This window comes from Rhincodon typus, chromosome 5 (genome assembly GCF_021869965.1).
Source record: "Rhincodon typus isolate 14 chromosome 5, sRhiTyp1.1, whole genome shotgun sequence".
In the NCBI taxonomy this organism is placed as follows: domain Eukaryota; kingdom Metazoa; phylum Chordata; class Chondrichthyes; order Orectolobiformes; family Rhincodontidae; genus Rhincodon; species Rhincodon typus.
In genome coordinates this window covers 62893630-62910674 of record NC_063336.1, presented here as the reverse complement: position 1 = coordinate 62910674, position 17045 = coordinate 62893630, and the positions used below count along the sequence as shown (strand labels likewise).

General features: G+C 39.2%; 1 protein-coding gene across 1 annotated transcript in view; it reads right to left on the bottom strand.

Annotated features, from left to right (window-relative positions):
* The window catches only part of LOC109912959 (L3MBTL histone methyl-lysine binding protein 3), a 135833-nt gene that overhangs the window by 39907 nt on the left and 78881 nt on the right, over positions 1 to 17045 (bottom strand). Inside the window, exons 12-13 of the mRNA XM_048597043.1 lie at positions 16672 to 16842; positions 6192 to 6326 (exon numbers count right to left, since the gene is read on the bottom strand). Of these exons, the coding sequence (XP_048453000.1) occupies positions 6192 to 6326; positions 16672 to 16842 (306 nt within the window). The remainder of the gene's footprint in view (positions 1 to 6191; positions 6327 to 16671; positions 16843 to 17045) is intronic.

Genomic DNA, 17045 nt, shown 5'->3' with positions numbered 1-17045 from the left:
ACACACAACTTTGGGCACTCAGAGATAGTCGCCTTAGTTCCACTTTGGGAGCCTACAGCCCAATGGTCCCAATGTGGGCTTTACTAGTTTCAAAATCTCCCCACTCCCGGCCTCATCCCATGACCAACCCTCCCTCTCATCCCTGCCTCCTTGACCTGACACAACCTGTCTGTCTTCTTTGCCACCTATCCACTCCTCCCACCTCACTGACCAATCCCCATCACTACCTACCTGCACTCACCTATCACCATCCCACCTACCTTCTCCAGCCCCACCCCTCTTCTCCATTTACTTCAGAGCTCCCTTCCCTCCCCCATTTCTGAAGAAGGGTCCCGACCCGTAGCGTCAACTTTCCTGCTCCTCTGATGCTGCTTGGCCTGTGTTCATCCAGCTCTACACCTTGTTATCTTATATCTAATATTATCACTGGTTTTGAAGACTACAGGTCAATCGTATCTAATATTTTTCAATTAAATGTCTTTTTTTCTAAAGAATTCTTGTTCTTCACAATTTTAAATACTGTGAAGTTGTGGTTACAAGGTTTAAAGCTGAAAATCCTAAAGTAATTAGATCCAACATGAAGGATAAGAAATGTGATTACATATCTATCTAATCTCTAGTCCTTCCACAATTAATTGTTTATCATAGTTAAATGGCACATTGATCTGAAAACCAGAAATGCTACCATTGCCTTCAACAAATTGGGTTAGGGAGATGATAATTAATATCTGATAGTATTTTAATCTTGGAGTCAGAAATTTGGGGTTAAAAGGTGGTGCATGGATTGTATTTATTTAAGTGTAGGTTGAGTGTGTAAAGACAAATTACCCTGCAAGGAGCACGTGCACATGTATGACAGAGAGCTTGTAACTGGTCCATAACTTGTGTGAGATAGATGTAATTGACGTGGAACTTCACTGAATATTGACATAACTTCACAGCAAGATGCATCTGGCTAAGGAAGAGTTTGGAGGAAATAAGCAAACAAGGATTGGTTTCATTGTTCGTAACTTGCTATTTTTGATGGTAGGAACACCCCCACCCTTCCTACCACCTTACACACACATGCACACAGATGGTTCAGCACATGTTCTTCCTATCCACTTCTTAACGGAGACAGGCAGAGTTAGCCTCCATCTATACTCTAATGCTGTGTTCCACAACAGAGGTTGATAAATTAGAGTTACTGACACGGCAATCCAGCTGAAACCCTAAGCTAGAGCACCTTTACTTACTGAGGAGTTTCAACACATGATGACTATGAGATTTAGCTCTATTTCCTTAACAAAAGACCTGAGAAAGATAATGAGAAAGGAAGCAGACTACTTCAGCTTTGCTGCAACCATAAGTTTTTTCTATAACTATCATCTTTTGGGACAAACCATGTCACTAAGTGTCCTGGAGACAACGAAGATCAGGAGCGTGGCACTAACTGGATCTGATCCTCACTACACATGACTCTCAACAACACTCTCAACACCTGTGGTTAGTGTGGTATTGACTGTGTGTTACAGATCTCTCCCTGGTGGTTACCAAGTTGAGAATGCAACTCTTCAGCTTTGTCATTCAAATTAGAAATGCCATCCTCTTCTACCACAAGCCAAACCATCAACCCATATAAAAACCAACAGTTCCTCAACTCGGTTGAACTGGCACTCTCTTGTGGAGTGTGGAGGCAAGATGGTGTATAATTTCAGATGCTATCTGTAATAGTGCTTTCAACATATGAGAAGCAAGACCAGAATAATGCTGGCTGATTTGAAGCTAACTTCATTATGGTCAAAGCTGTCATTGAAGCTTAGTGATCTGCTCTTGGAGATTGAGGGGGTAAGCTCTGAATGAAGTGCCCAAAGTTAACAGTGTGGAAAGCTGATGTTTTGGATTAGAGAAGGCAATTTTTACCAGCAATTATAGAAAAGTAGTAAGAATATAAAAATAAGCCAATGTTTCTCAACACATCTGTCAAAGATAGCAAGTTAAGCAATTCAGTGGAATATAGTTACAAAAATTTAAATAAATGAGCCTTTTAAAGACTTAACAAGTGAGAGATAGTAAGAACTGCCGATGCTGGAGTCAGAGATAACACAGTGTGCAGCTAGAGGAACACAGCAGGCCAGACAGCATCAGAGAAGCAGGAAAGCTGACGTTTCAGGTCAGGACCCTTCAGTACTTTTTTTAAACAGTTGCAAATGGACCAAATGAAGTTCACCAATCATCCTCACCAATATGTTTTTTTAAGACATGGGAATATCTTGTGCACAATAAAGCATTCATCAAAAATTATAAGTTCAAACATTTAGCTGCCTATATACAATTTAGGTGCCTAAATTCCTAACTAATTGTAGGAAAGAATTCATAAACATTGAAGGATAGAGTCAATTAGTACTTAAAAACCTTGGTTTAGTTAAGGCATGTCAAAAATGGTTTCTAAGCAAAGAATAAAGATGAACATGGACCAACAAAAAAAAAAGAGCCACTGCTGCAGACGCAACATTTAGGGAGCTTGTCAGACCAGATAAGTGCAACTACCGAGTTCCTGGGTGCCTATTATATATTATCTTGTATAAAAATAACAGCCATATTGTATGCACATGGAGATGGGCATAGCACCAGTCGCAGGAATTTTAATGGCTAGGGAAGCTGCTAAGTGCTAAGCTCTGACAATTAAGCGCTCAAACGTACAGCCACCTTGCACTACCACCAACACAATACTGGTGTCAAGAGGGTAGCTGTGGTGTCGGGAGGCTGCCAGATAAATCAAATGGCCTCCTAATGAGTTCCCTGACTGAATGGTCTCTCCTTCATAACATGCCGTAGGACATGGAAGCCACAGGGTAGAGACTGTTAGGTGTTGGACTGTATGCAATGGTGTCTGCAAATACATAGACAGTAAATAATCCTGGGTGTTTTGATAACCTACCTGGTTTCCACTGAATAATTGTTTTTTTTAAACTGTCTCCACTGTTTAACCAGAAATTCTGGCAGCAGTGAGCTGAGAAATCATTGTCTTTGGCAGTATAAAGTGTACAGTTTTAATAGACTTATCCTGCAATTCATGAAGCATGTAACAAGTAGATTCACTGCAACCTACGATGTGTTTTTTTTTAAAACTGCTATTCAACTCCTCACTGCAACTTAGCTCTTTTTCTGTTTTTTTTGCCAGCTTTCTTACTTCTTCTGCCCACTTGAAGGCACTAACTTCTCACAGTTAAACAGTTACATTGTGAACCATTCTTGACTAATGCTATTTTGCATGGGTGCTGATAAACCACTTGAGTACACCCAGTACTGCTACACATTAGGAGTAAATTTGTCTGGCTTTCCCCATTCCTTGCACAGGAAGGTAACTTAATATACCATTGACCAACCGGAGATCAGTAAATGCAATGCAAACTGAAGATCAAACATGCCGCTTTTATCGATTATACGCCTAGATTTCCAAAAAAAAAAAAATTTATGTCATTCCACTCTTAATTATTTAAGGCATGAGCAAATGTCTGCTATACTGCAGATCAACCAACACCAATGACTTCAGGAATGTGGGTCAGTAAATATAGTTTAGTTGTTCTAAAGGCTTTCTATGAGCACTGCAAAACATATTCGCTATCTCATTTGCAGTAACCATCCAGTCGAACAACATATTGTCATTTTATTTTAAAATCACATACCACAATGCTCTCCTATTAATTTCAATATGCAGATAATTCTACTTGAAAAATCAACAAGCTACATTAAAGCAGAATTATGGTTCATTTCCCTCAAATACATTTCTCGCTCTATGGATTTGTGTATTAACAGATATATAACCTGAAACCATTTATGCAATGATTTCATGCTCAAGTTTGAATTTTCAGTAAATGTCAACAGGTCACTGCCTGTGCCAAGCACATTAGATTTACACCCGAAAATGATTTTTCCCCCTTGATTTTGCCTAAATCTTCACATCAAGTGGTTTTTGCAGCCAGTGTTTTTTGATCCTTCAGATTACATTGATTAATGTATTATCTTAGGGCTAATACAATGAATAGGCTGGAAGCTAAATCTTAAATCAGATTTTGCCTGAGAAAGTTATTTCTGAAAGAAACTTAAACCTCTGAAGCAATTTATTCTTCACACTGTCATGCTAACAATCAGATGCCTTTTTTCAAGGTTTCACACCTCGTGATAACCAAACAAATGAGAAAACGATTTTATGCAAATTAATGACATGTTCAAACAGTCCAAATACATTTGTCTACCAGACACTGTTGAGATTTCAATAAATTACTTTTATTTCTTTTCCAAAAAGAAATCTCAGCTCACATTTACAGATGAAGCTACATTCTCACTTTGGACCATACCCAATTACAGCAAGTTGAAATGCTATTGCCAAGCACCCACAATACAAAATTGATTCAAAACCAATTCCAACTTGAACACTTTGCACAGTAAACCCTCACTTATCACTGTGTGGTTTAAATGTTGTTTCGCTTTAACGTCACAAGTTTTTTGGCCTTGTAATACTGTTAAGCATCACAATGTTGATTTTTACATGATCTACCTGGCTCAATAGTGTTACTTTGGCATGGCCTCTCCAGATCTCGGACTTCTAACCTAAGGCAGCTCCCCATGCTCAAGAGTCCAAAATGCAGCCTCTCCCTGGGCCCAATCCTCCAAGTATGGAGCCCAAGATCTGCATCAAAGATAGTTTACAGTACTCATCAGGCTCTAGCCTGCCTGTTTGAGCTGTCACTTGCTCTTGGCCATGCCCTAGCTGCTGACTATTAGTATTTTTTTTTGAGAGGCTGCAGCACCTTTTCTCACTGGTTGCCACATCCTTTAGAAACTGCTCTGACACAATGGAGCTGCATTTCTTAGCTGGCTGTGGCTAAGCTCAGATTGTGCTCAGTCGTGACCGACACCATGCTGGTCAGGAGGCAGGTTAAAGCTCCACAGTCAGCCATGACAAGCAGTTCCACTGGGTCTGAGCAGAACCTGGAGGCAATGGAGGCCAGCAAGAAGGGACACCACAATCTCTACAAGAGATATGACATGGCCAGGAATAAGCTGGTGCTCAGTCTGCAGGCCTGGTGGGAAAAGGTTCCATGGTGCAGACCTCAGGCAGACGTGTCTTGAGCCCCCTTCTTGTTCCAGTAGAGCTGTGTAAGTGGTTTCCGTGCAGGCCTGGCAGTTGACAATTAGAAAGTGTTCAGCAATGTCAAAAAATAGTCCAAGGTACAAAACAATCACAAACATCTTGGAAATCACTTCCAAAGTAGCACCACAACTTCAGTGAGCAATAGCCTTTTATCTAATCAATGAAGCAGCTGGCTGATTTCATCATTCTAACTTGTCATTGGTCAGCCTGGTCAATTGCCATTGCCCTCTTGCTTCCATCTACCAAGTCTTAGATAACCTGAGAAATCCATGTGCAGTCAGTTAAAGCTAGAATCCAAGGTTAAAAGGTGCAGGCAATTGCCTTTAGAATGAATGAATTGCTGACCCATCCATTCTAATGAATTTTGCCGCACAGTAACAAATGCAGACAATTGACACAGTAGCACATTTTATTTCTTTAATATTTTCTTATCAAGATTTTCAGATACGTTATGATAGACCTCTGAAGGTGTTGGGACTTGAACCTAGGCCTCCTGGTCCAGAGGTACAGACACTACCACTATAAAGAACCCTTTATGCATCTGTGAATATCTCTTAGAATTGTTTTGTTTAAAAATAAGTATTATTATTGATGAACTATAATCTAACCATTTTCACCCATGGATTGTAGCACACAGATTTGTTTTACCTAGAAAATGGAACTGCCACACAAGTTAATTCATTGAAAATAAAAACTGGAAATATCTATAATTTCCTTTACTTATTGAGATTTTATTCACAAAACACAACTCATAAATATCTACAGACCTCTGAAATCTAACAAAGTCAGCAAAAATCACACCTGGATCCATATTTTATTTTTAAAGTACAATAAAGGTCATTCTCTAGCAGATTAAATAACAAGTAACCACTATTGAACAGGTATAAGAATGTAAAAACATAAGATTACAGAGGTTTGTACCATGTCGTAGCTGAGATTTTCACAAGTTGTGCTCAGTAATAACGTTAACATTATTTTAATTGTTAATTGCAATGTTAATATGCTGCATTTTAGACTTGACATCCCACAATAACTATTTGTGCAGGACACTAACCTGGGGTACTTTCTTCCTTTGCTGGCATATACAAAAGATTTTTTGTATGGAGGTTCTTCATCAGAGACAGAGTCCTCAGCATTCCTCTCTCCTTGAACAGCAGTTTCTGAAAACCAATGGTCTTTCGAGAATTTCCTGTAGACCAAATAATGCATATTTAAATTTGAATCAAATTTTTATGTTAATCAAATTGCAGTGTTCTGGCATTATAGAGAAAATATCTTCCACTTTAGGAATGCAGTTACCAAACTAGATATCCATTTAGATGAGGACTGAAATTTCCATAGCCTTAAAAAGGCCATAATCAATATTTACCAAAAACCTACTCTATTTTAGCATTTAGACAAGTTCCTACTGCCTACATCAAGTTTCCTGTGATCATGATGCATAATTAACAATCAGTTTTGCTTGGTGCAGCCAAGTTAACATACAACTGCATTGAGGCTACTTAGATTCATCTTATTGCCTGTAGTTGACATCTGCATTCTGATAATGAACTTTTGATGCAATCCAACTACCAATTTCGAAGACCATTGTCTAAATTCAATGCACCACTGTGTCCCAAAAATTAATATAACAATGGCGAAGGGGAAAGTGTGGCACAGTGCTAGTATCTGTACCTCTGAGCCAGGAGGCCAGGGTTCCAAGTCCCACCTGCTCCAGAGGTGTGTCAGATAATCTCCGTACAGGTCGATTAGGTTAAAAAAAAACTATAAAAATGGCAATGCAATAACACAATTATACAGGTTGGCACAAATTGGTAGAGGTAGAGAATGAACTCTTGGAATATATTCTGTACTATTTTCTAGAATAGGAAATATGTTTAGGAAATATGCAAAAGGTAATTATTGATTTTATAGCTAATCTGTCTTTTTTTGAGCAGAGCTGGCTGAGGTATACAGGAAGTTAAAATATGAATGTTGAGAAATAATTTAAAGAAATAATTTATAGTGCTTAATGCATGCACACTCCCTTTAGGAACAAAAAGATCCTTCAGTAAAAAGTGTTACAACGTTGGTTAATTAGATTAAAACAGGCTTACAACATTGCCAAAAAGTATAACAAAGTCAGAAGTTGCTGCAAAAACTGAGGAGGTCTGGTAACATCTATGGAGAGAAAGCAGAGTTAACGTTTTGGGTCCAGTGACCCTTTTCAGAACCTTCTGAAGTTCTGAAGAAGTGTCACTCGACCCAAAATGTTAACACTGCTTTCTCTGCACAGATGCTGCCAGATCTGCTGGGTTTTCCCAGCAATTTCTGACTTTGTTACTGATTACCAGCATCTGCTGTTCTTAAGTTTTTTTTTTAAGCAAAAGTATTGTAATCCTCAAATGGGATGGTTTTAAACAAAACAAACTTTAAAAAAATAAGGTTGGTCACAGAAGTGATAACAATCAACAAAGTGGAATGAAAACAAAGTGCTGAGAAATATAAAAACAGAACTTTAACTAGTTTTTAAATTTCAGATTGTATTGATTTGCTACAAATTTAAGCATGGTGGGATTTGAACCTGTGTTCTAACAGCATCATCCTGAATCTCTTGATTACTCAGCTAATGATAATACCACCACCAACACCATCTTTCCTTATGGTCAAGATGTTCAACAAATATCCTGAACAAATTCCAGAATAGTAGAAAAGCAAGAATCTAATGAGGGTGAAATACTCCGAAGTAATTCATACGAGTAAATTCCATAAGAATGGAACAGGAGTAAGCCATTTGGCCCCTTGAGTCAGCTCCACCATTCAATAGGATCATGGCTGATCCGACATTCCTCACTTCCACTTCCCTGCCCAATCCCCGTAACCCGCACTTTCCTTACTGATCAAGAATCTATCTATCTCAGCCTTAATTATACACAAGGATTCTACCCCCACAGCTCCCTGTGACAGAGTATTAAAGATTCACAACTCTCAGAACAAATTACTCCTCATCTCAGTCTTCAATTTGGCACACCTTTATCCTGAGACTAGGCCCTCTGGTCCTAGGCTCCCCCATGAGGAGAAACATCAAAAATAACAAAATACCAAACTTGGAGAAAGCAAGGGGACTAAAAGCCAATAAATCCTGTGTTCCTAATTGCCCCAGTGTGAAAAAAAAGTGGTTACAAAGATAGGCAGTGCATTGGTTTTAACCTTCCAGAATTTCCGAGATTCTGAAAAGATCTTTATGAATTGGAATACAATAAATATAACCCTGCAGTTAGCCCTCTTCATTGAAGCACTTATGTACTTAACTGTTCTTTGTCTTTACCATAGCTACTGTATACCTGAAGGTTTACTGTTCATCAAATTCATTCACTGAAACTTGCTCCACTTTGGTCTGCGGAACTGGTTCCAGAATCACGTTTTCTACAGCAATCAAGAAAGTCCTCAACAATATTTCAGGAATTCCACCCCTTCTCTTGTCTTTTACGCTGTTCCTATTCCAGCTTATTTCAAGACAATTAAGTCCCATTATCATTACTCCATAGTCCTTGCACCGTTCTGTAGCTTGCTTGCAAATTATTTCATCTATTGCTTTCCCAGTTTCCAGGCATATCTTTAACCCTTTGATTACATCAGCTCTCTGAGTGTTACGATAGTCTGATCAATACTGCCTTCAGTACTTCTTCCTTTTTATCTTTTCTGAATACACTGGCCCGGATATTCCATCTGACCAGATATTCATCTGCAGCATAGAAGTGGTATTGTGTATAAGAACAGCAGGAAAATCGTGCTGGAGCTGATTAAGAGGGAATTGCCTAGGAAATTGAAAATTCTTAGTGATAGTTCCAGTGTATTGAACACTCTGATAAAGTCCCTCAAAACTGAGGAATTCGAGGATTCTGACTCGCTTCAGCTTAAAAGTTACTTAAGAAATATTGCGGCATTAAAATCCTGCTTTAACTCCTGTTTAGATATCAAACTGAACCCTGCACCCACCACTGACTGCCGCACAACAATATTCCATCTCCCTAGATACCCAGCACTGTTCCCCCACTCCACCCAAAACCACTGATAGACTCAACATCCTTCTCCCCCAACCTGACTTCACTGACAAAACCCCTCCGCTCTATCACCAGCTCAACACCACGCCCACCCTCTATCAAACATCACACCAGCCCAAACCCAGTCCTCACCAGACATGATACCACGTCCATCCCCAACAGACCCGACACCTCCCTCGCCACCAGCTGGAGCCTACACCTCCCCCAACACACCCTATGACCTACCCTAATCACTCATCTACTTAGCTAGTACCCTAACCACCTTAGCAGTTTGGCACCCTAACCATTTCGACCATGGGGTGGCAACGGCCTAGTGGTATTGGCACTGGACTGTTAACCCAGAGACTCAAATAATGTTCTGGAGACCCAGGTTCAAATCCCGCCATGGCAGATGGTGGAATTTGAATTCAATAAATATCTGGAATTAAGAGTCTAATGATGACCATGAATCCAATGTCGATTGTCAGGAAGAACCCATCTGGTTCACTAATGTCCTTTAGGGAAGGGATCTTCCATCCTTACCTGGTCTGGCCTACATGTGACTCCAGACCCACAGCAATGTGGGTGACTCTCAACTGCCCAATGGGCAATTAGTGATAGACCTGGCCGGCGACACCCTCATCCCATGAATGAATAAAGGAAAAAAAACAAAACTCCCATGTCAACTCCACATTTATACTTATTTGTTCACAGCAGTCGTCAAAGTGGCCAATTACGCATTCTCACTGCTGCACAGTGGTGGGGGGGGAATGGTTTTAATGATGATTCCTTCCGCCCTGGCTCCAATGTTTCCTGGATAGGTCACTACTGATCCATAACAGGAATGTCCAGGAATCTAAACAATTGATCTAAAGGAAACTGGCTGTTTCTAAGATTTAAACAAGATTGGAAATCATATTTCGGACCCTAATCGGAGTTTCTGAGTCACTAAGCTCCTAACCCTTCTTTAAAATAAAAGCAAAAGATGAGAAACTCAGCAGATCCAGCAGCATAAGCGGAGGGGGGAACAGAGTTAATGCTTCAAGTGCAATATGACTCTTTTGCCAAACTGAATGAGGCTGGAATTTGATGGTTTTGATGTTGTTGACAAAGAAGGAAGAGGAGCAAGTAGAACAGATGGTGAAGGGAGACCAAAGCAAAAGACAAAAGAACTACAGAAGAGGAGCGATATACATGTGAAACAAGTACCAATGGTAGGTGTGAACAGTAGAAAACAGGTCAGCCCTGCAGGATGCAAATCTGTGTATAAGGACACGGGCGGTGGGGTGGTGAAGCAGGGCAGACAATGTACACAAAATGGAGAACTAAGTTCATGGTGTGAAGTTGATGAACATGAAATGTTGAGTCCCAAACATTGTAAAGTGTCTAAATGGAAAGTGAGGCGTTACTCCTATTCGTCACCTTTTTCCTGATCTATGGTTATTGCTTATATCATACTCCTAAGATGAGATATTTACCTGCAATTCAGCAACCTTTAACAACACACTCCATATACTGTGTAGTTTTGCATTTGCATCATCTGATCCATTCTTTACTCTATTGCCATTTGCTGTCTATGCAACTTGATTCCCCCAAATCGAAGTATACGGCAAGTTACTGACAAGTAAAATTCAACTCATACAAGTGCCAGGCAATGACTGCCACTAACAAGATAACATCTAACCATCTCCTCTCGAAATCAAATTTAAGTTTGAACTCTGTTTTTTTCTTTCTACCTTGTTCTTAAGATTCAGTACCTAGGTACTTGTACCTAGATGGTGCCATTACACACTTTTCACTGTACTCCTGTACTTTTGTACTTGAGTGCACATGACAATAAAATCAAAATCAAACTGCAAACCAGGGGTCAATGAACCAGCTGTATAAATACTATCACTACAGAGCAAAAAAATATACAATTATAAAGAGGATGCTAGAGCAGAAAGACCTCAGTGTAAATGTGCACAGAACACTGAAAGGGGCAGGATAGGTAGAAAGAGTGTATAGCATCCTTGTTTTATTAATAGGGGCATGGAGTACAACAGCAAAGAGGTGACACTGAACCTGTGTAAGACACCAGTTACACTTTACCTACAGTACAGTGTATATTTCTGGGTGCCTCACTACAGGAAGGATGTGAATGCATCAGAGTGTGCAGAACAGGTCTACAGTTCAGTTATGGGGAAAGATTAGAGAAGTTGGGACTGTTTCCTTGAAGAGGAGAATGCTAAGAGAAAACCTGATAGAAGTTTTCAAAATCATGACTAATGTCACCTATAAGCTTCAGATATGTGCAGTTGTGCACCAGCAATAAAAAAGAAATTCACACGTATCATGATCCTCTAGACACCCCACGAGATGAGCACTTCTAAACCATCGGTTGCTACTTGGTACTCACACTCCCACAATATCAGAACCCAAACTTCTGACCAAACACAAGTCCAGTTTTTATAATCAATGAGATGCTGGCTCCGAAAGGGCAAAAAGGCCCAACTCAGAGGCTCGAGGAGCAGGGATTGTCTGTACCGACCATGAGTATCGGACATCAGGCGGCCAAAAGGACAGGTAACACAAGTACCAAGTTATATTTTTCCTTCATGTTTTTAAATTTGTTTTCTTAATATCCAAAAAGAAGAGCAAAGTAGTCTTAAAAGTACACACAAAAGAAAATCCTGTGGACAATTCCAAAGGGAATAGTTTTTGAGATCATCAAAACCAAAATGTCATCTTTAACATAGAAGCAGAAGACAAGACTTGATGGGATTTTCACTGATCGTGAAACTCTCAATACTCAATATGCTATTTGCTCTAAAGCAGATACTGGGAGGCGAGTTCTGCACTGGAGATTGCCTAAAGTGGAATTTGAACCAAAAAAGAGTGCAGATGGATTCTGTCATTAGTTTATGGAATCACAAGATGGACTGTTATGAACGCTAACCAAAACTCCAGGAGATCGTGAGGTGAAAGCAGAGCATAAAGAGCTCAAAAAGATAATAAGTATGTGGTGAAAATTAGAATTCCTAATTGATAATGTCATACTTGCAATAAAGATGACTGCATCAATGCTTCCCATGCAAGACATACATGATCATGCGGCAGAGTATACAGCAATTACCAAGAGGTGGTGCAGCAAGCATTACGTCTTTAAATTTGTCAAGTGCATTAATTTAGTTATGTAGAAACAGTTCTTGGATGAATTGTGTAATTGCGTTTTCATACATTGATAGTAGATGAAGGCATGGACATTTCAGTACAAAAACAATGTTGATTTTGTACATCGAGTTTTGATCAGTATCTGAAGTCGTTTACAAGACTGCCTCTGTAATTATTTTAAAACTGACTGCTTGCAACAATGTTACCACAGAAACAGCAATCAAGCAATTTTACATGAACAATGATCACGATTTACATAAGATGGTTTTGGTTATGTCAGACAGAGCTTGTGTTATGCTTGAAAAGAAAAGCACACTATCAGCAATGTTGTGACATAAAGCTAAATATTTGTTGGAACAGAATTGCGCTGCTCACAGAAGATCTTGGGATCAGGTCTCAGTTATGCACGATATTGAAATGCTTCTAAGAACAATGTGTATAATGTCCAGCAGGTCATCTGTAAAGAATGGCAAATTCTTCATATTGTCCTAAGTCACAATTTGATAGTGTTATTTCAACCACTAAATCAAGTGAGGTAGTTGTCAATTCAGTAAGTGCACTAACACAAAATTATGATGTCTCGATCCACTACTGCAAAGAACGAGCGAATAAATTCAACAATCCAATGAACTAATATTGCTAATACTGGAAATGCTCACAAAGCAACAATAGCAGGTTGCATCAACACTTCTGAATGATGTTCTACATGAACTACCATCACTGTGCATTATTTTATTTAATTGATTGACAACATTGAAAGCAAAGGTCAAGCTTATTAAACAGAAAACTCAGTATCCAGGTAAACATAGTGATTGGAGAAATAAAGTTAAGGAGGTTCTGGCTGTGATGTTGACAATGCTGCAATCTTTCACTTTATACATGTGCTATGTGACCATATGATCATCAGGACAGCAGAATTCCTGAAGAGGAATAAATGGAGTGGCATGCATTTGATCAGGACAATTGTCAAAACAACTGATTATGAACTAGGAAAATACAGTGTGGTGCAACTGATATACAGTTCTAGAGGTCTCCAGCTCAGAAAATGGCCCTTTGGTCCGTCAAGTCTGTGCTAGACAAAAACACCCACTAAACTATCATATCACATAGCTTTAGTATACTTGGGCATTGCAAGTGCACATCGAAATACTTCTTAAATGTTATGAGGATTTCTGCCTCTAGCACCCTTAGAGTTAGTCAGTTTTAGTTTCCCAGAACCCTCTGGATGAAAACATTTTTCCTCAAAATCTCCTGCCCATTACCTTAAATCTGTGTCCCCTGGTCACCGATTCCTCCAGCAAGGGGAAAAAAGTTCTTTTCTGTCTATTTTCTCGATGCCACTCATAATTTTATACATCACATTGTGTTCCCACCTCTGTTCCAAGGAAAACAACCCCTGTATATCCATTCTGTCTTCAAAATTAAAATGCTCCAGCCTCAGGCAACATCCTGGTAAATTGCCTCTGCACCCTTTCCAATACAATCAGATCCCTCCTATAATGTGAGTTCTAGAACTATACACAATGTTATAGATCTGGCTCATCAAATTTTATACAGTTCCAGCATAATCGCCCTGCCCTTAAAATCTAGCCCTTAGCTAATAAAGGCAAGAATTCCATATAACTAAATAAAACAAAGAACTGCGAATGCTGGAAATCTGAAACAAAAACAGAAATTGCTGGAGAAACTCAGCAGGTCTCGCAGCATCTGTGGCGATAAAGCAGAGTTAACATTTCAAGGTCCAGTGACTCTTCTTCAGAATGATTTAAGTTTTTAAAAGTTTCCCCTTTTATTTTATGTACTCCTTCAGGGTTTCTGCTGTTTTGAGCCCTCGGTATCTGCCGTAAGCCTCCCTTTTTCTCTTTACCTTGGGTTTGCTGGATTTGTTGATCTAACCCTTTGTGCTTACTGGAACATGTTGGCGCTATACACCCCTTATTTCCTTCTTGAATGTATCCCACTGCTCTGACATAGATTTACCTTAAAGTATCTGCTCCAGGTCCAAATACCTGATCTTATCAAAATCAGCTTTTTCCAGTTTAGAAGTTGGATTTCAGACTCATCCTTGTCCTTTTCCATAACAATCATGAATCCAACAGAGTTAGAATATTCCACTTTTACACCAAACTATGAAGATATTTGAACAATACTTGTGGAAAGTCAATATGGGTTGCACTGAGACAGTGATTTGGTGAACGATGCCCTAAAAGATAACCAGTTTCAAGAAATACTAATTCTTCTGGGCATTTGTGAATATTTCAGGCATCAAATGTTTACTCATTGTGGACGTAGCCTAATAAATTTGAGTAAATTAAGTCCAGCAATAGATTAGAAATAATTGACTTAGTCATACAGTCACAGAGATGTATAGCATGGATACAGACCTTTTGGTCCAAATTGTCCCTGCTGACCAGATATCCCAAATAAATCTAGTTCCATTTTCCAGCATTTAGTCCATATCTCTCTAATCCCTTCCTATTCATATACCCATCCAGATGCCTTTTAAATGTTGTAATTATACCAACCTCCACCACTTCCTCTGGCAGCTCATTCCTAACACGCACCACCCTCTGTGTGAAAAAGCTGCCCCTTAGGTCCCTTTTAAATCTTTCCCCTCTCACCTTAAACCTGTGCCCACTAGTTTTGCACTCACCTGCCCTGGGGGAGACAGCTTGTCTATTCACCCTATTCATGCCACTCATGATTTTATAAACTTCCATAAGGTCATCCCTCAGCCTCCAATGCTCCAGGGAAAACAGCCCTGACTTTTTAAGTCTTTCCCTTTAGCCCAAACCCTCCAATCCTGGCAACATCCTTGCAAATCTTTTTTGAACCCTTTCAAGTTTCACAACATCCTTCTTGTAGCAGGGAGACCAGAATTGAACACAGTATTCCAAAAGTGGCCTAAAAAATATCCTGTACAGCTGCAACATGACATCCCAACTCCTACACTCAATGCACTGATCAAAAAGGCAAGTGTATCAAATGCATGCTTCACTACCTTGTCCACCTTCAAAGAACTGTGAACCTGCACCACAAAGTCTCTTTGTTCAGCAACACTTCCCAGGATCTCACCATTAAATGTATAAGTCCTGCCCTGATTTGCCTTTCCAAAATGCTGCACCTCACATTTATCTAAATTAAACTCCATCTACCACTCCTTGGCCCACCTGCCCATCTGATTCAGGTCCCATTTACTCTGAGGTAGCCTTCTTTGTTATCTATTACACCACAAATTTTGGTATCATCTGCAAACTTATTAACCATACCTCCTATATTCACATCCCAATAATTTATATAAACGACAAAAAGTAGCGGACCCAGCACAAATCCTTGTGGCACACCACTGGTCACAGGCCTCCAGTCTGAAAAGCAATCCTCTGCCTTCTATTTTTGAGCCAGTTCTGTTTCCAAATGACTAGGTCTCCCTGTATTCCATGTGATCTAACCTTGCTAACCAGTCTACCATAGGGAGCGTTGTTGGACAACTTGATGTGATTTAGGTTGTACACTTTTCTGGGCAAAATATCAAACTGGACATGGTTTATAAACATTGAACAGCAAATAAAGGTAGGTGCTAAAAACCGCTAAAGAAGTTAAGAAACTACTAGCACCATCTTATGGCTGAATATTATACTTGAATATTGTACTGCCACCATTAAATGGATCTCCAGACTTCGGAGCTGAGCAAATAGCTTTATTTAAGGGGGTATCACACCTGTAACTGTAAAATAATAAATGCATACTTTTAATAGTTAGACACACAGTGAAAGAATTACTGTATGACTTCCACTAAAGGAATGCTCTGGTTAAATATACCACTCAGATTACTCAGAAGTCCATACAGCCAACACAAAAATTAGAGGGAACATTGACCATGACAGGGCTGGATAAACTAGATAGGGAGAAACTGTTCCCACTCATAAAAGAATGAAGAATGATCAAAGTGATTTGCAAAAGAACTTCTGTCCTCGGTAAGTTAACCCATAATGCAATGGAATAAGTGCAACAATTTAGTAAAGAAAAGTCAAATTTGAATATTAAACAGTTATCAAAAGATAAGCAAATCAACTAAGATGGAACTTGGGAGAGAAAAATGAACGATACATAAAGAAAATTAAAGGATAGTTCGAAATAAAACTGCAGAATGCCAGAATACAGGACTGAACAATTGTTTGAAGGCAAAACATTTTCAAAGTTGTTATGGGTTATCGTGAAGGTAGAACTGCATGAATCAAAGCCTTCAAATACCAGCATATTCAGTATTCATCTGAAAAACAGAACTTAATCAAGATAACAATAAAGAGAAATGAAATATCACATTCAACTACAAAACAATATTGAAATAAAATTGCAGACCCATGTGATGTGATGCTAGACAAACTAGGGGTTGTTTCTATTCCATCTATTTCCACTTTCTTGTTCTTCAGTACCGCAGTACAGACTGGTACCTCTCCACTCAAACGATCCTGAAGCACATTCTCTCTGTTCAGGTTGATCTCAGAGTATGGACAACCTAATGCACTGTAAAGAAAGAACATTGTTGATTGTCAGACAATTGAACAGCCACTTTTATAATAAATTTATAAAGATTAATTTTCATGCAGAATATAGGCATCCATTTCAATGAAATAGGTGGCACAGTGAATTAGAACATTGCTCTTCACCTCTGAAATTGGGCTCACAATTGAGTCAGAGTCAAAAAGACAAATTATTTTTATTCTCATTCCCTG